The 15,889-nt window shown below is 41.2% G+C and overlaps 1 protein-coding gene across 1 annotated transcript in view; it reads left to right on the top strand.

Annotated features, from left to right (window-relative positions):
• CUBN (cubilin) overlaps window positions 1–15,889 on the top strand; it is a 281,114-nt gene that overhangs the window by 24,121 nt on the left and 241,104 nt on the right. The window contains exons 8-14 of the mRNA XM_027121967.1: window positions 4,695–4,821; window positions 5,776–5,938; window positions 8,270–8,401; window positions 9,576–9,671; window positions 11,762–11,880; window positions 12,314–12,500; window positions 13,637–13,749. Of these exons, the coding sequence (XP_026977768.1) occupies window positions 4,695–4,821; window positions 5,776–5,938; window positions 8,270–8,401; window positions 9,576–9,671; window positions 11,762–11,880; window positions 12,314–12,500; window positions 13,637–13,749 (937 nt within the window). The remainder of the gene's footprint in view (window positions 1–4,694; window positions 4,822–5,775; window positions 5,939–8,269; window positions 8,402–9,575; window positions 9,672–11,761; window positions 11,881–12,313; window positions 12,501–13,636; window positions 13,750–15,889) is intronic.

Here is a 15,889-nt window from a genome sequence, read left to right as displayed (position 1 = left end):
ACATTGTACCGCCTGTGATGTAAATGAACTATTACATTATTAAAGAGCCTTTTGCTCTCTGGATTTTGTTTCTCATTTAAAGGAACCCCCTGATCCCTGCTTTTATAAACATTCAAGCTTGGGCCAGATCCAGAATGCAGGTCTAATCTTTCATTGCCTTGAAAGCATTATCTCCTCATTTCTGTTTATGGGCATTTATCAATGAGAATTGCTGCTTGCAGATATCAGTGGCAAATCACTCCTAGCATGAATCATCCCGCCTTCCCGTTACTGAGGAATGTCCTGGAGATTAGTTCTCACTCTTGATCTTGTGTTATCATCACTGTCTTCTGGAGTCTTGCAAGTCAACACAATAACAGATGTGTGCAGCAGGGAGTGGAGACCCATAGACGAAGCCAAAATCGTTTTTTTCCCCCCAGGACAAACTTGTATTTTTACCCCTGCAAAATGGAAAAGAAAAGAAAAATTTTAACACAAGTATTTGCTGCATGTCAGAGGTTAATTTTTCCAGATACAAACAAGAAGGAGGGAGGGAGGGAGGGAGGGGGAGAGAGAGAGAGAGAGAGAGAGAAGGGAGGGAGGCCATTGTATTTGTTGAGAGCTGCCTAAATGGCAGATTCAACTGGATAGGGCAGCACTGAATTATTTCCTCTTGCACCGTCCTATCAAAGAAAGCCCGGGGCCTGATTGTGCGGGCCCTGGGAATGGTTTTGGTTTCTAGTTTCTGCCCTTCATAGCGTTGCTGGAGTACGCTAGGGAGCACAGCACTTCACTCTGGTTTCTTCTTGTTGTGGGGATGCTTTATGAAGCCTCACAAATTCCAGCTGATTATCTGTGACCTAAATACTTTCATTCAGGCATATGATGAAGTCTTTCTGAAGGAATAAAAGAGCATATATCGAAAAATGTACATGAGCATAAGATTAAACGCTTGCTCTGTGGAATCTATGTGGAATGAAACAAAGATCCTTTAGATATTTTCTCGAGTTCTACTGATTACGTGAGGTGAAATCCTTGTTAATCAGTAGCTTCCCTGAGACTAGAAGCCCCTTCTGGAAGCTTCTGTGGGCAGTGGATGAAGGCAAGCTTGAGACCCTGTCGGGTAATCTGGGTGTGCAGACACGTGTCTGTGGCGAGCAGGGTTTGCTCTGGATCTGCAGGCTTCTCCAGTCTCTGACTCTTAGAGCCCACTCACTTGAGGGAGACAGAGGAGTCTTTATTTACGGGGATTAATAACTTTTAATTATAAAGACCTTTGAAAGACAAAGCGCTGTGCAAATACTAATTCATTGGAAGCCCCATTTCACAGAAAAATTTCTGGTAAAAATTCTTTCTTGGAGTAACGAAAGTAGAGCAGGAAAAACCATCGTCTGTTTCCCCGACTCCTGTGGCTCGTGGTCTTGTCCCAAGCGCTCAGACAGCTCACAGGTAATATTTTGCCAGTTCTCGATACTGTTATTGCCTCTTTATTCTGAAGAAGTGATTCCTATTGTTTCCTGCTGACTGTGGGTGTAAGACAGTCCGTGGGACCCACATTTGCCATGCATGGACGGTGCATGTTATATACCTCAGGCTCAGATCTAGAAGGCTTTCTAGGGCAAAAAAAAAAAAAGTTGAGTTTTTTGTTTTTTCTCCAAGAACACAATGGTGTTTATCATATTTTATTTTACTTATTTCCATTCTTATCACTGGTAGATTTTAAAACAGGCAGAGCTTATGATGGAGGATCATCTGGTTTTAGCTCAGATTGTAGTTAAGTATTAAACGTATCGCATCTTTTAGTTAGTCAGTTATATTAATATTGAACCACGGAACCAACACAAGTTAAACTATGACCATGAAAATATATGTGACCTCGTCTCACCTGCCAAATGCACTTGCAGCGTTTTTGAAGATGGAAAAGCCTAGTTTTTCTTCTGCTGGGACCAAATCAGCCATAGAAGGTCGTTACAAAAGTGACTTCTTCAGGGAGGCATATAATTCACTACTCTTCTTCCTTAAGGGTGTATCCAGACACCTTGAGAATATACATTTTGCATGCAAACACTGTTACGTTAAAAAGACATGTAAAAATGGAAAGTCTTCAACTAACTGTCCCTTTCAGAACATGGGAATGCGATGTGGAAAAACAATAGTACAGGGATAACACTGACCTACGTTTTAATTCATCTTCTGCCAATTGCTAATTCTGTGCCTTGGGCAATTTGAACCTTGCCAATAAAATGGGATTAAAAATATTTGTCTTTGAGGATCATAGTAAGGAAATTGCTCTTGTATTTGGCTTCCTTCCTCCCCTTAGGCTTTCTTCTTCTCCTCCTGTTATCTAAACTTAATGAAAGAAGTATACTTTGTAGCTCATTAGGGAAGTGCTGTAGGATTAAAATATATTCTTCTCCAAATGACAATAGCAAGGGAGAAGGAAGAGAGAGGATTTAACTGCAGCTCTTCTCAAATTTCAAGTCCTTTTCCAATAGTAAAGCACTTAGTGATAAGATAAATGCACACTTTCCTGAGCACTTCCTACAGGAAAATGCCTTTAGACCCCAAGGTGAAAATAGTGTTCATAGATTGGCACTTATATTTTACAAGAAACAGAGGCAGAGGGAGTTATTATTACATGGTCTAAGGTGAAGAGTTAACAGGAAAGGTCAAGACCTAGGCAGTCTTGTCCCATGGGTTCCTGAATACTCAGACTTCTCATACATCACAGACTCAGAAAGCTAGTAATAGTTGGTTTAAAGATTAAAAAAATTTTCTTTTGGTGGGTGGAGGTGCTGGTAAAATAAACTTTTAGCCAGGAAGCCACCTGGATCAGATCCTCAAATGTGTGCAAGAGATGGTCCAAAGTCCTGCCGTCTCCAAGAGTCTAATTAAATTGTCTGAAAGAATATTCTGTGTAAGGCTGGGAGAGTGAAGAGGAAAGGGAAGAGAATATGAGAGGGGGAGTGTGGAAAAAGAGAGATGAGAAGAAGATAAACAGCTATGGGTAAGGAATGAATAATTGAATTTCTTTTGAAGTTTAATCATATATTGCTATCAATCTATGACCTTAATGAGAAAGGCAACCTTGGAATGCTCAGAAATGTGATTTATTAATGGAACAGGTTTTACAGAATTAGATATTGATGTTGCAAATTGCATGGGACACACTTATACCAAAAAAGTATTTATCTGAAATGCAAATTTTAAACCGGGCATCCTGTGTCTTTATTTGCTAGGCCTGGCAACCCCACATGTGAGTGCCTGAATGGTATTCACCATACTCTGACTCTCCATCTCTGGCCACATTCGTTGGTGTCTTTCTTCCTTAGAACCCACTCGAAGGTGCCACCGCAGCAGTTGTTTCTGGGGCCTCCACGGCTACACAGAGTTCTGTGCCCAGAGTGTGGCTCCCAGAGCTTCTCCAACAGCCAAGCTCCCCTTTCCCTCACGGCCAATCACACATTTGTTTTTATCCATGGACATCAGCTGAGCTCTTTGTGCCTCAGCACGTATCGTTAAAAGAGCTTCCTTAGGGCTTCCCTGGTGGCGCAGTGGTTGAGAGTCCGCCTGCCGATGCTGGGGACACGGGTTCGTGCCCCAGTCCGGGAAGATCCCACATGCCGCGGAGTGGCTGGGCCCGTGAGCCATGGCCGCTGAGCCTGCGCGTCCGGAGCCTGTGCTGCGCCACAACAGTGAGAGGCCCGCGTACCGCCAAAAAAAAAAAAAAAAAAAAAAAAAAAGAGCTTCTTTACCAGGTAGACCGGCCCCTTTTCCAGAACACTCAGAAACTAGTTCACGGTCCATGGCCACACAGGTCCTCCTTGTACCTTGACTCTGCCCTCGGCCCCAATGGCCAGCATGGCTCAAGTCAGGCAAACAGTGCCCTGCGGGCCTGGCTCTCACTCCATCCGCTGTGCTCAGACCTGTGTAAAGAAGTGTAGCTCAGTGATTCCTCTACCTCCCCCACCCACTTCCCCCAGCCATCTCACACCATCCACATTCCCTCTGAAGCTGCAGGACAGATATAAAACTAACTCAGCAACTTTAAGATTACGATAGCTTAAAACAACTTTGCTTATTTGATTATTACTGAACTGAAATCTCATGACAAAACACCCACAGCTAGTTTAGGTAATATGTGATAATTACATCTTGTGAGTTACAATGTGACAATGAAAGAAATGTTACTATGTTAACTCCTGTCTTATGGATAGAAGTGTTGCCCTTGTAGTATAATCATCATCATCATAGACTCTGAGATGTGGATATACCACTGTCCGTGAGGTTATGCAAGCCTAGAGAATATTCGGGAATTTATCCGTTCAGTCAAGGTCACCTGTGCTTACTGGCGTGTCCAGCTGGTTGGCCTATGAACGGCTGCGATGATCTCTCCCTTTACCGTCCTGATGAACTCCGTCCCCCTTAGTTTATAGATGGCTGACCTTTGAAAGCACTGTTTGATGACCTGATAGCAGAAGAATTTATAGTGGTAGTCGTGCCCTCTCACCCCATATTTGAGATGATAACACGTTTACTCAATCTGCCACTTAAAGAAGCACACGGTGATTTTCTCCCAAGACGCCAGCCAGGAAGTCTGGTTTGCTGGTTTATGATTCCACGTGAAGATCACTGACCCGCAATAGGAATTACTGCTATTTTTTTTATTGACGCTAAGAAACAGGTCCTGACGTTGTGCTCTGTGTGACCAACAGTTGTCTCTGCTCGCCTGACACCCACGGCCCCCAGTGTGCATCCAAATACGATGACTGTGAGGGGGGTTCCCAGGTGCGCTGTGTCCACGGCATCTGCGAGGATCTGGTCCGAGTGCAGGCTGGAGAGGTGGGTGTCTTCCGGAGCGGGACCCCTCGGGAGAGGCCTGGGTATTAGTTCCTCGCTCTGCGTAGCTGTGTACAAGCTGGACCCTGTGGGGCTGCAGAGGGGAGCCACGTCCTGCCCTTAAGCCGGCCTCAGATGAGGAAGGTTGTGACCGTTGTCCATAAATAAACAGAAAACGGGACCCAGAGGTTGATTTCATTATATAAATCCGAGCTTTCTTTTTTTATGATTCGTCCATGAATCTCCCTGTGAGGCATGACCTTCTCTTGGCCTTGTGAGTTTTAACGTTGACAAGACATGGCAACACAAAAGGCCTGCCCTTGTTTGCAACCATTTTAAGGAGTCTGGATTTTTCTGGCCCCTGAGCCCCTGTGACTGCTGCAGACTCCACTTCCCTGAGCGTCCCCTGTGCTCTGGGTCCTGGCGACCTTGATTCCTGGCCTTCAAGGTCACCCAGCCCTGGCCCACTTGGCCTTGCTGGAGACCTTCCGGTCTTTATTTTTAGTTCTATTTTTCTGCCCATGTGATGGAAAATGGTTCCCTTCCAGCCGTGGTGGGAGGGGTGGTGGTGGGTGGAACCTTCAAAAAGGAAACAAACAGAATTGACTTTCCAAGGTCTGTGCCTACATGGGTGTTTTTCCCTCTAAAACCAGAGCAGGCTGAGTTGATTGACTTTAATTATATTGACTTACAGCTCTTGATTGTTGTTACTCTTTCCCAGGCATCTATGGGGGCAAATGACAGGTTTCCCTTATTCTAAAATAAAGCCGTTTCTCTTTTTTTCATGGTCTGGTCTAAATGCTTAATCATATGGGAAGAAAAAGAGAAGCCACTCGATTGGCCTCATGGAAATGAACGTTAGAGGAAAAATCAGCTGTGGGCTCGGTGAGGTTTTCAAAGGCTTTTCATGCTCATTTTCCTTGACTGCTTTTTTTCACACCCTTGTCGTCCTGCCAGCCCAAGTACAGCTGCCTCTGCGATGCCGGGTGGACGGCCCCGTCGAACAGCATGGCCTGCACGCTGGACAGAGACGAGTGCAGCCTCTGGCCTCCGCCCTGCTCAGCGCTTGTGCAGTGTTTCAACACGCCGGGCTCCTTCTATTGTGGCGCCTGTCCCGCAGGTATATGGACGTGTCCCCACCCGGCCAGAGATGCCTGGCAGCCAGGCAAAACGCCAGAACCAAGTTCCTTCCACTGCCGAGGGATAAGAATGCCGTTTTCAGGACGGCTTCCGATCCAGTTTCATGTCCTGATGCACTAAATCCCGCTCCAGGCCATCTTACTGCTGCAGCAATTCAACAGAAGAAATGGGGGGTTTGTCCCAAAGTGTGCCGGAGTCAGATCTCGGGGCCAGGGTTAGCCATAGAGTTCGGGAGGTCAAACGTTTGGTTGCTATGGCTGTGAACTGATTAGACTTGAGATCAAAAGACACGTGCTCTGGTCCCACGTTTCATATGAACCAGATGATTGTAGACTTGGGCTAACTGAGCTCTGACTGTGTTCACTGGAGTCCAGTAGTCCTCACCTGGGTGTGTCGTTAGAAGACCCTGGGGCCTGGCGGTAAATAGGGTCGTCCAGCTCCGTCACAGACCCAGAGAGACCGAACCTCCAGGGGAGGTCCCTGAGAATGTGGACTCAGGGCTCAGAGACTGCTTGGGTTTGAGTCAAAGCTTCATTTCTTACTGTGAGATCACCATCCTCCCTTCAAGGCATGCTTGCAGAGCACCTACTGTGAGCTGAGCACTGCTCTGGGTGCACTGGTAAGCGATCGACCAGACCCCAGAGAGTTTACAAGGCCCGTCTGTGCTCCCTGGGTGTTCTTAGAAAGCGGAACCCAAGGAGAATATAATAACTGCAGCTGTTCCTTGTGAGAATGTCATTAAGGCACTGTGCTAGGCAATTTCTAATTCATGCAGCTACAACAGAAACAAGAAACGGTAGGAATTAGTATTATTCCCATTTCGAAATGTAAGAACTTGAACCTCAGAGAAGGTAAATAACTTGCCCAAGGTCTAAGAGCTTAGCCTCAGTCAGGATCCAAACCCAGGTCTGCTTGGCCCTGGGTGAGAGCTGAGCTGCTGGGTTCTCCCTTATCCTCTCTTGCCAGGGAACCTCACGTGCCTGTTGGTTCACTTAGCAATGTCTGGTTTAGTGACTTTCTTCATCTTACGTGTTTAGATCTCGTACAACTAGAAAGACACCGAAGAAAACACGTCAAGACCTTTTCCTTCTTAGTTCTCAGGGGCAAGCAAAATGTGCAGATAATCATGTTCTGGAAGGTAATTTGCCAATGACAGTCTTTAAAAACTAGAAATCAGAAAAGTAAATCATTTAAAGTATAACCTGGGCAAAGGTGTTCTTACATTTTTCTTTTCATTGTTGGAGAGGAAAAAGAGAAACACAAACTTTTTGTTTTCCTGTCAGTCACCTTAGTTTTCCCTGAATATCAAAGCAATATATGCTCTTAAAAAATATAAAGAAACTATAAAATTATGAAAAAAACAACAGAAAAAAAATATAGTCATCACTCAGAACCACCACTAATGTTTGAACGTATTTCCTTCCAGCTTTTTTCTATGCATTCAGTTGTTCACCCACAAATATGATAATTTTCTTAGGTAGATTTTTAGAAGGGGTCCCTACTTATATCAAAGAAAATAAATATTTTAAAGGATTTAAAATGTTTTAAAAATTCTTATAATTTTAAATCATTTCAATTGAGTAATAAAACTCAACAGTTAAATAAAACAGCTGTGTCTCAAGTAACATGATAATCCCTTCCTTCTTCAGGTCCCTTCTTCTGATGAGACCACTCTTAGCAACTGGTTCTCTCCTCTTCTGCCTTTTCCTTCACTCATACAAACACACAGACCTATATGCAGGTTTAAAAACAATTCTTTCCCCAAACTGGGATCACAGCTCTGCATATATTTCTAAAATTTGGTATTTTCAATTAAAATACATAAGGGGAAATTCTTTCAGTGTGTGTGCACATGTTATTAAAATAGCTTTTAGCATCCAGTGGTATAGATGAGTCATAATATTTTCAGCTATGCTCCTATAGACCATTGAGAGTTTTTTTCCCCATTAAACAATGCTGCAGTAGATACCAGCTTACCTACATGTTTATGTACTGACAGTTTTATCATTGCAGAATAAGTTTTAAGAAGTGGAATTGTTAGTCAAAAGGTATGTATTTTAAAATTTTAAATGAATACTCCTAGATCTCTTTCCCGATAGGTTTTATTAATTTAACTTCTGACTAACAGCATATAAGACTACCCCATGTGCCCACCTCTTTGCCGGAATTTGATCGTAAGTATTTAAAACAAGTTTTGCCAATCTGATAGGTAGAGTATATCTCATTTTAATCAGTGGTTCCTTACACAGTTAAGCAGGTTTTCATGTGTTTTTAACTATTGAAGAGCTAATTTTCAAACCTGTTTTTCTAGGCTGGCAAGGAAATGGATACATTTGTGAAGATATCAATGAATGTGAGATAAGCAATGGCGGTTGTTCTGTGGTTCCACCTGTTGAGTGTATAAACACACCTGGCTCTTACCACTGTCGTCCCTGTCCACCAGGTGCTACACCAAATTTCCTGATACCCTTACAGGCAAAACATGCATTTGAAAACAGGCTCTTGTGTTCCGTTGTAAATATGACTTACGTCTAAGGAGACAAACTGAATAGGACAAAAAGTTTTACTTAACTTATGGATCCAGGGCACATTAGTTCAGCTATGTTATAAGAAAGAAATAAAACATATTTTGAATATCAATGGAAAACAATAAGCCTTTACAAACTGTGAAATAGCCTCTTGAGATAATGCAGAACTTGACAGATTTTCTCTATGGATCACAGACTATTGTTACCACAAATAATTTATTAATATAATGAACTCATGAGATGTTTTCCATGTAAAGTTTACTTAATAACAGACATAATAGTAGGCATACCATACATGTGAGTTTCCCTTCTCTTCCGGAAAGAAGTCATGACTCCTATTCTCTAATCTAAACTGAGTTACTATCCAAGAAGTTCAGGGAGTTCTAAGGGGTAAACTGAAACCCTGTATGTTTTATTAACATGAAATAACAGTACTTTGGACTTTTAGAATAATTCAGCTCCAAGATCTTCAAAGTCACTGTAATTAAAAAATGTCAACTTCCTTAGTGTCAGCACTTTCTAAGTCTCCCAGTAGTTTCATTTGTCTTCTTAGTTTTATTTGTGTCATTAGAAACAACCCTGAATGTTGTTTCTGAAATCAGTTTCCTAATTCTTGTTGTCCATTTTATTTTTTTAATATTTATTATTTTATTTATTTATTTGGTTGCACTGGGTCTTAGTTGTGGCTCGTGGGCTCCTTAGTTGTGGCTTCAGGCCTCCTTAGTTGCGGCATGTGGGCTCCTTAGTTGTGGCAGGTGGGCTCCTTAGTTGCGGCTCGCCAGCTCCTTAGTCATGGCATGCGAACTCTTAGTTGCGACATGTATGTGGCATCTAGTTCCCTGACCAAGGGTTGAACCCAGGCCCCTTGTATTGGTAGTGTGGAGTCTTATCCATTGCGCCACCAGGGAAGTCCCTGTCCATTTTCTTAACTATGGAATTTTATTTATGACATATTACATTTACATTTTCTGTTTTGATGGTAGAAGATCTGTGGTTGGTCTGGTTCCTGTGATACTTGATTCTCAGATTGGGATTCTTCTTGCATATTCCTGACGTTGCTTTTCATGCCCCTGCTCTTGCTGTGATCAGGGTACCAGGGCGATGGAAGAGTCTGCGCCCTCATAGACCTCTGCTCGGTCAATAACGGAGGCTGCCACCCACTCGCGTCGTGCTCCTTGGTTCTGGGTAATGACTCATCTCTCCCTCTGGTTTGGGGTATTTTAATATGACCTTCTAAAGCAAATCAACATTTTAAAATCAAAATCCTCTATTTTCAAAATTCTTACTTTGGTCTTCAAACCAAAAATTAATCCATGTTCTAAAACTATACATTTGGATTTTAAAAAATGCAATAGGCTATGCTCTTTTATTATCTGGTCTAATTTTTGCAATTATTTCCCAAGATAATTAAGCCAGCTGATAGATGCATGACTGTATTCCAGCAGGAAGGAGAAAAGGAGGAAGGAGGACCTGTCCACTCTCTTTAAGGACTCCCCTTTCTGGGCCTTTGGCTCCACTGAGCCTGGCTGCAAGGGAAGCTGGGAAATGTAATCTTTATTTCAGGTGCCCATGCCCCCAGTTAAAATAAGGAGTTCACTACTAAGGAGGGGCAAATGGATCTAGGGTGAAAACCAACAGGGTCTGCTGTGCTGCATAAAAGAAGCTTCACCTCCTACAATTTAAAAAATACATACATATTACTAAATTTCCTCCCAGAAAATGTATCAGTTTATATGCTCATTTAACAGTGTGTGAAAATATACATTTACCCCACCCTTGACAATAAGGGGTACTATTGCTAGTTTTCGTTTTGGTCAATTTTGTAGGCAAAAATTGCCTTCTCATTATTTTAATTTTGATTAAATCAAAAAACTTTCTGATTACTAATAATTCATAATGAATACTTTTTAGATATTTACTGGCCCTTTAAAACTTTTCTTTCACGTCCTTTGTTCATCTGCTTTCTTATTGATTTGTAACATTTCATTAGGTACTATGAGGATATTATCTCATTATCTTATGTTTTACATGTACTTTTCCTGGATGTTGTTTTTATTTTAATTTTTTGGTTGTATTTTCTATTTAGAAGTTTAAAATTTTTATGTAGTCAAAAAGGTAAATGTTTTCTTTTGGGGTCTTCCCTAAAGACCCCAAGAATTTGGGGAGAATTTGGTCTTCCCTACCAAACTCTTTAAAAATAGTCAAGTACATGTACTCTCATTTATTTTTAATATTAAAATCTCTGATCTTTTTAAGATTTGTTTTTATCTTTAAATTTGGGGAGAATTTGGTCTTCCCTACCAAACTCTTTAAAAATAGTCAAGTACATGTACTCTCATTTATTTTTAATATTAAAATCTTTGATCTTTTTAAGATTTGTTTTTATCTTTAAATTTGGGGAGAATTTGGTCTTCCCTACCAAACTCTGTAAAAATAGTCAAGTACATGTACTCTCATTTATTTTTAATATTAAAATCTTTGATCTTTTTAAGATTTGTTTTTATCTATAGTGTCAAGTAGAGGTCTAATTTGATATTTTTGTCCAAATAGGTGACCCCAACTCCATTTATTGAATAACGTATCATATCTCTCGTTATTTCAAAATACCACTTTTGCTGACTTGTCATATCACATATATGCAAGAATGTATGTGTGTATATATGCATGTATATATGTGTATAACTCTTCAAGTGTTTATTAAGTGACTGACAGCCCACTGAAGTGGTTAGGAGCGTGCATTCTAGAAGACTGGATTTTATTTTTCCCGTGGCTCCACCATGTTCTAGCTGTGTGTCCCTGATGAAAGGCACTTGATCTCTCTGTGCTTTGTCTTCATCTGTAAATGGAAATTATAACAGTACCTATTTATAGGGTTCTTGAGAGGATCAAGTTAGTCAGTATGTGTACAGTGCTTGCAACAGACACTGTCCTCAGAGGAATGCTCTTTCCTGCTGTCAAGCCCTCCATGATAAGAAACTCCCCTTTTCCTTGGTATGCCTCCCATTGGTACACAACTCAGGACCATGACATACAGGCTGACAGCACCAGTGTCAACCTGCAAATAAATATTGAAAATGTGTCATGTCTTTCTTATTCTTAAGATAAAAACTAGAAAAAAAAAGATTCTCGTATTTTCTCTTCACACCTCGCCTTGTCTGCCCCTGGGGACGTGTAGACTTTGACGACTCCTTGTTTAGAGGACAGAGCCTGAGCTTTGTTACTGGGTCAGAATGGAGGGGACCCGTATTTACGCGTCCATTTGTATTTCTAAACAGGTTCCTTACCTGTCTGCACCTGTCTCCCGGGATATACTGGAAGCGGTTACGGGCCAAATGGATGTGTGCAGCTCAGTAACATTTGCCTGAGTCACCCCTGTTTAAATGGACAGTGCCACGTGAGTCCTTTGCTCTTCCTGGGGAAACTGCGTACTGGAGAGTAATTTTAGTTTCACTTCTGAGAAATATGTTTTCTATGATTCATAGATTTTAAGGTAATGATTCAAACTTAAGATAAAGAACTGTCAATAACTTTCAGGTAGAGGGTAGGTAATAACTTTAGTTCCCAAGAAAAACCAAGGAGTTCATTTTTTCTCTCAGTGATTTACAAAGTGGTAAAACAAAGCCTGCAGTTTGACCCAATACATCTGATTTCTTATACTTTGCAATTACCGTTTAAATGAATCAGTACAAGTTAGGCTACTGGAAGATGCTTATGGTTCGACACCTTCTACACAGAATACACAGCACTGCTGTTCTTTATCATTTGGCTTGGTTCAAGTTTATTGTCTATCCCTTTGTTCTATGACATTATGTTTCTTCTGCCCTTAGGAAACAGTCTCTGGTTATCTTTGTAATTGTGAATCGGGTTGGGCAGGTATCAACTGCACAGAAAACATCAATGAGTGTCTGAGCAACCCCTGTCTGAATGGGGGAACCTGTGTTGATGGCGTTAATGCTTTCAGTTGTGAATGCACACGTTTCTGGACTGGATTTCTCTGTCAGATTCCCCAGCAAGGTACACTCAGCATTTCTTCTACGACAGATGCTCACAGGTTAGAAGTATCATCCTTGAGTGTGTCCTGCTGCAGATTTTGAACCTGCTTTCTTGTTCTGTTGCTCAAAGACTTAGAACTAAGTCTTCCCTTGCAGAAATGGTATGAAATTCACAAGGTAAATATATATTTCAATTTAAGCCATAAAAACCTTTTCATCAAAGGAAAAATTAAATCCATATTTGCCACTTTCATTATGTCCATTTTGAAAACAAAATATGCTAAAGGTATTGTAGTTCTCTAAGAGAGAGTTTTCTCTATAGCAGACGTTTCATTTCCCGGGAATATTACACGTAATCATGTCACGCTCCTGCTCTCAAATACACAGTGGCTCCCTCTTGTCTGTTAAATAAAGTTTGGGACTGTTTTTCAATCATCCTCTATAAACAGGCCTCACCCTATCCATCTAACCTTATTTTTCACTGGTTCCCTAAAAATACGCCTTTCGAGCCAGACAGATTTCCTTCTCTCTTGACCCCATATGCCACTGCATTTCGGCTGTGTTCCTTTATCTGGGAAATTTCTCTCCCCAAACCTCTCCAGATTCTTCTTTGCTTCCTGTCCAAATGTATCTGTCCCTCAGGAGTACTTCTTATTCAGCCTCCTCCGTAAACCTCTTCTGACCCTCCACCCGTCCCTCATTCCTCCTGATTCTGAATCGGGACATTTATTGAGACTGCTGTGTGTTTACAACTCTAGTAGAGCCTGTGGAGAAATAAGCAAGCAGAAAATAAAACAGTCTCCACCTATTATCAGCTTACCTTCCAGTTGAGGAGACAAGACGATACACAACGGCCGAGGAGAGACGGGAGCTAAAGATAAGAATTAAAGTGTGTCAGGTGTCACAGAGACAGAGGGAATGGGTGCCGGAGAAAACCCCAAGAGGCAGGGAAATTCAGGCGGCGATGAGGAGACATCAGCTGGGCTTTGAACACGAGGTGGGATTTGGGTGGATGTTGAAGGGAGACGGGGGAGAAGAAAGAATGGCAGGGCTTTTGTCTCCAGCGAGAATTACTCAGAGTTCTCTGAAAGCTTCGGCAGCAGGGCGAGCCTCTCCAGAGCGTCTGAAAAGCACAGTTCATCTTCTTTCCCTTTGCAGTTTGTGGAGGGTCCCTCTCAGGGATGAATGGAAGCTTCAGCTACATGAGCCCTAACGTTGGTTATGTCCATGACGTGAACTGCTTCTGGGTTATCCGAACTGAAGAGGGAAAGGTAATACGGTATCTCCCATCCAAATGTACACTTCATTTATATGTATGGACATGTAATATGTGTATATATTACATAAAATACACAGAATGATAATTCAACTACATGATGGTTGAATTATCTGTACTATATATATACTAATTATCTACAACTATCATCATACGTTATATTGAGGACTTTCTAAGTATCGGGCATTGGGCTGAGTATTTTGCAAACCTTTCTCAAAACTTTATACTAATTCTTTGAATTAAAGTACTAGTATCCTCATTTTATAGATGAAATAATGGAAACTATGAGAAGATAAGTAATTTTTTAAAAACATTCCTTAGCTGGTAATTGGACTAGTTGGATTTCAAAGCCAAGTTTGTCTTTCAAAGTCCATGCTTTGTCCACGACGGATGCTACATGGGTTGGCCGACAGCAAGCCAGTAATTTGTACAGTCATGTTGCTACCGAGACGGTAGCAATCGCTCAGTGTTATGTTGATTATTATTAAGGTGGTTTCCTTATCCAGGTTTTCTCTGTGGTGTTGCTTGTGCCGATGTGCTATGCTAATTGCTTCACATACACTTAATCGTTGCAGTGTAACTCTCATAACGCTGAAAGATAAGAATTCTTATCCTCATTTTACCCTTGAGCAGCTGAGAAATCTGTCCAGGGGCGCGCGGTCTGTAAGTGGCCTGCAGGGACTTGAACCCAGGCCATTCGACTCCAGTGGTGGAACTGCCGTGCAAACACTCTTCAGATTAAGATCCGAGCCCAAGGATTTTAGTGCTTTTATCCCCAATATTAATTACTCAGACTTTTCCAAATATTTATTTCTCAACCAACACGTGGACTCGTTAAAATAAAGTTGTATGTCTGAATAGCTAAGGCTTTCCCTTGAAATCCTATTAATTTTTCCCAGCAAGCTAATGTTACAGAGGTCATTGTACAAGGTCAGAAATATTTTTTCCCTTGAGGAGCAAGGATTCTTTGGGGCCTGGTGACCCCACAATAGAATAAACTCCAAAATCAGTCTCCCAGTGGGTATGTTATGTGAATTTCCTTCCTTCCATTTAGTTTTCATGAATTCTGTTTCCTGACATTGAAAACATCTTTCTTTCAAGAAAAAATCACTTTGTGAAAAAATTTTAATGCATTTATTGTGAATCTGTAAAACACTTCATGCTGTTTTTCTTGATTATTGTGATTTTTATATCTTCTTATCCCCATCAAAGTTTACATAATATTGAAATAAGGGTAGTTCAATTCATAAACATTTATTTGATTTTCATTGAAATTGCTTCAAGGACAAACATGATGTAATGTTGAGTAACAAATCTTAAAAATACCCTAGCACAGAATTTCAAAAATATCCTGATACCCTTTTCCATGAGCTGAACGCTGTTGTGGTTTTAGATCATAAATTAGATTCGACAGCCTCCTTTTGGTAGTTTGGCTGTTTTAAATGAGGTTGTCAGCACAAAATCTTTTATGGTTCATTAATTATATTACTATATTTAAGTCTGCACATTCTAGTATTTTAACTTGAAGATACATTTGTATGTTTATTCTCACCTACTTGCATACTCAAAACTTTTCATGGTACCTTTCCCATGATGTCTGCTGTTGGTATTACTCATCTCTCAATGACATCCAACCACCAAAGACTAGCACACTTTACACTTGCCTACACCGTGTCTACTGTCTACACCCGAGGTCGTCCATCCAGGCTGGGCATCAGTTGAGAGGTTCAGAGACCCCTGAGGAATCAGCATCTCTGGGGGTCACTGATGAACTGTGGGTATGCTACACGCTACAGGTTATTAGTCAGTTAAATTTAATTCAAGGTAGATGTTTAAATGTTATATTTTACTGATTTGGAAGCACTGTTAGCTAGACATTTGGAGTGCCTTTGTTTAATGAAGTTGACAGTTTACTGAAATCTATTTCATTAACCCATTGAATAACAACTCAACAGGTATAAAGTTTCAGTTACAGTAAGTGAATAAGTTTTAGAGATCTGCTGTACAACATAGTGCCTCGAGGTAACAATACAGCATTGTGCACTTCAAGATGTAAGAGGATAGATCTCATGTTGTGTTCTTACCACCGAGAGAGAGAGAGAGAGAGAGAGAGAGAGAGAGAGAGAGAGAGAGAG

The sequence above is a fragment of the Aethalodelphis obliquidens genome, unplaced genomic scaffold (genome assembly GCF_003676395.1).
Source record: "Aethalodelphis obliquidens isolate GAN/ISIS:26980383/991018 unplaced genomic scaffold, ASM367639v1 scaffold23, whole genome shotgun sequence".
Lineage (NCBI taxonomy): Eukaryota > Metazoa > Chordata > Mammalia > Artiodactyla > Delphinidae > Aethalodelphis > Aethalodelphis obliquidens.
This window is presented reverse-complemented; position numbering and strand designations above follow the sequence as displayed.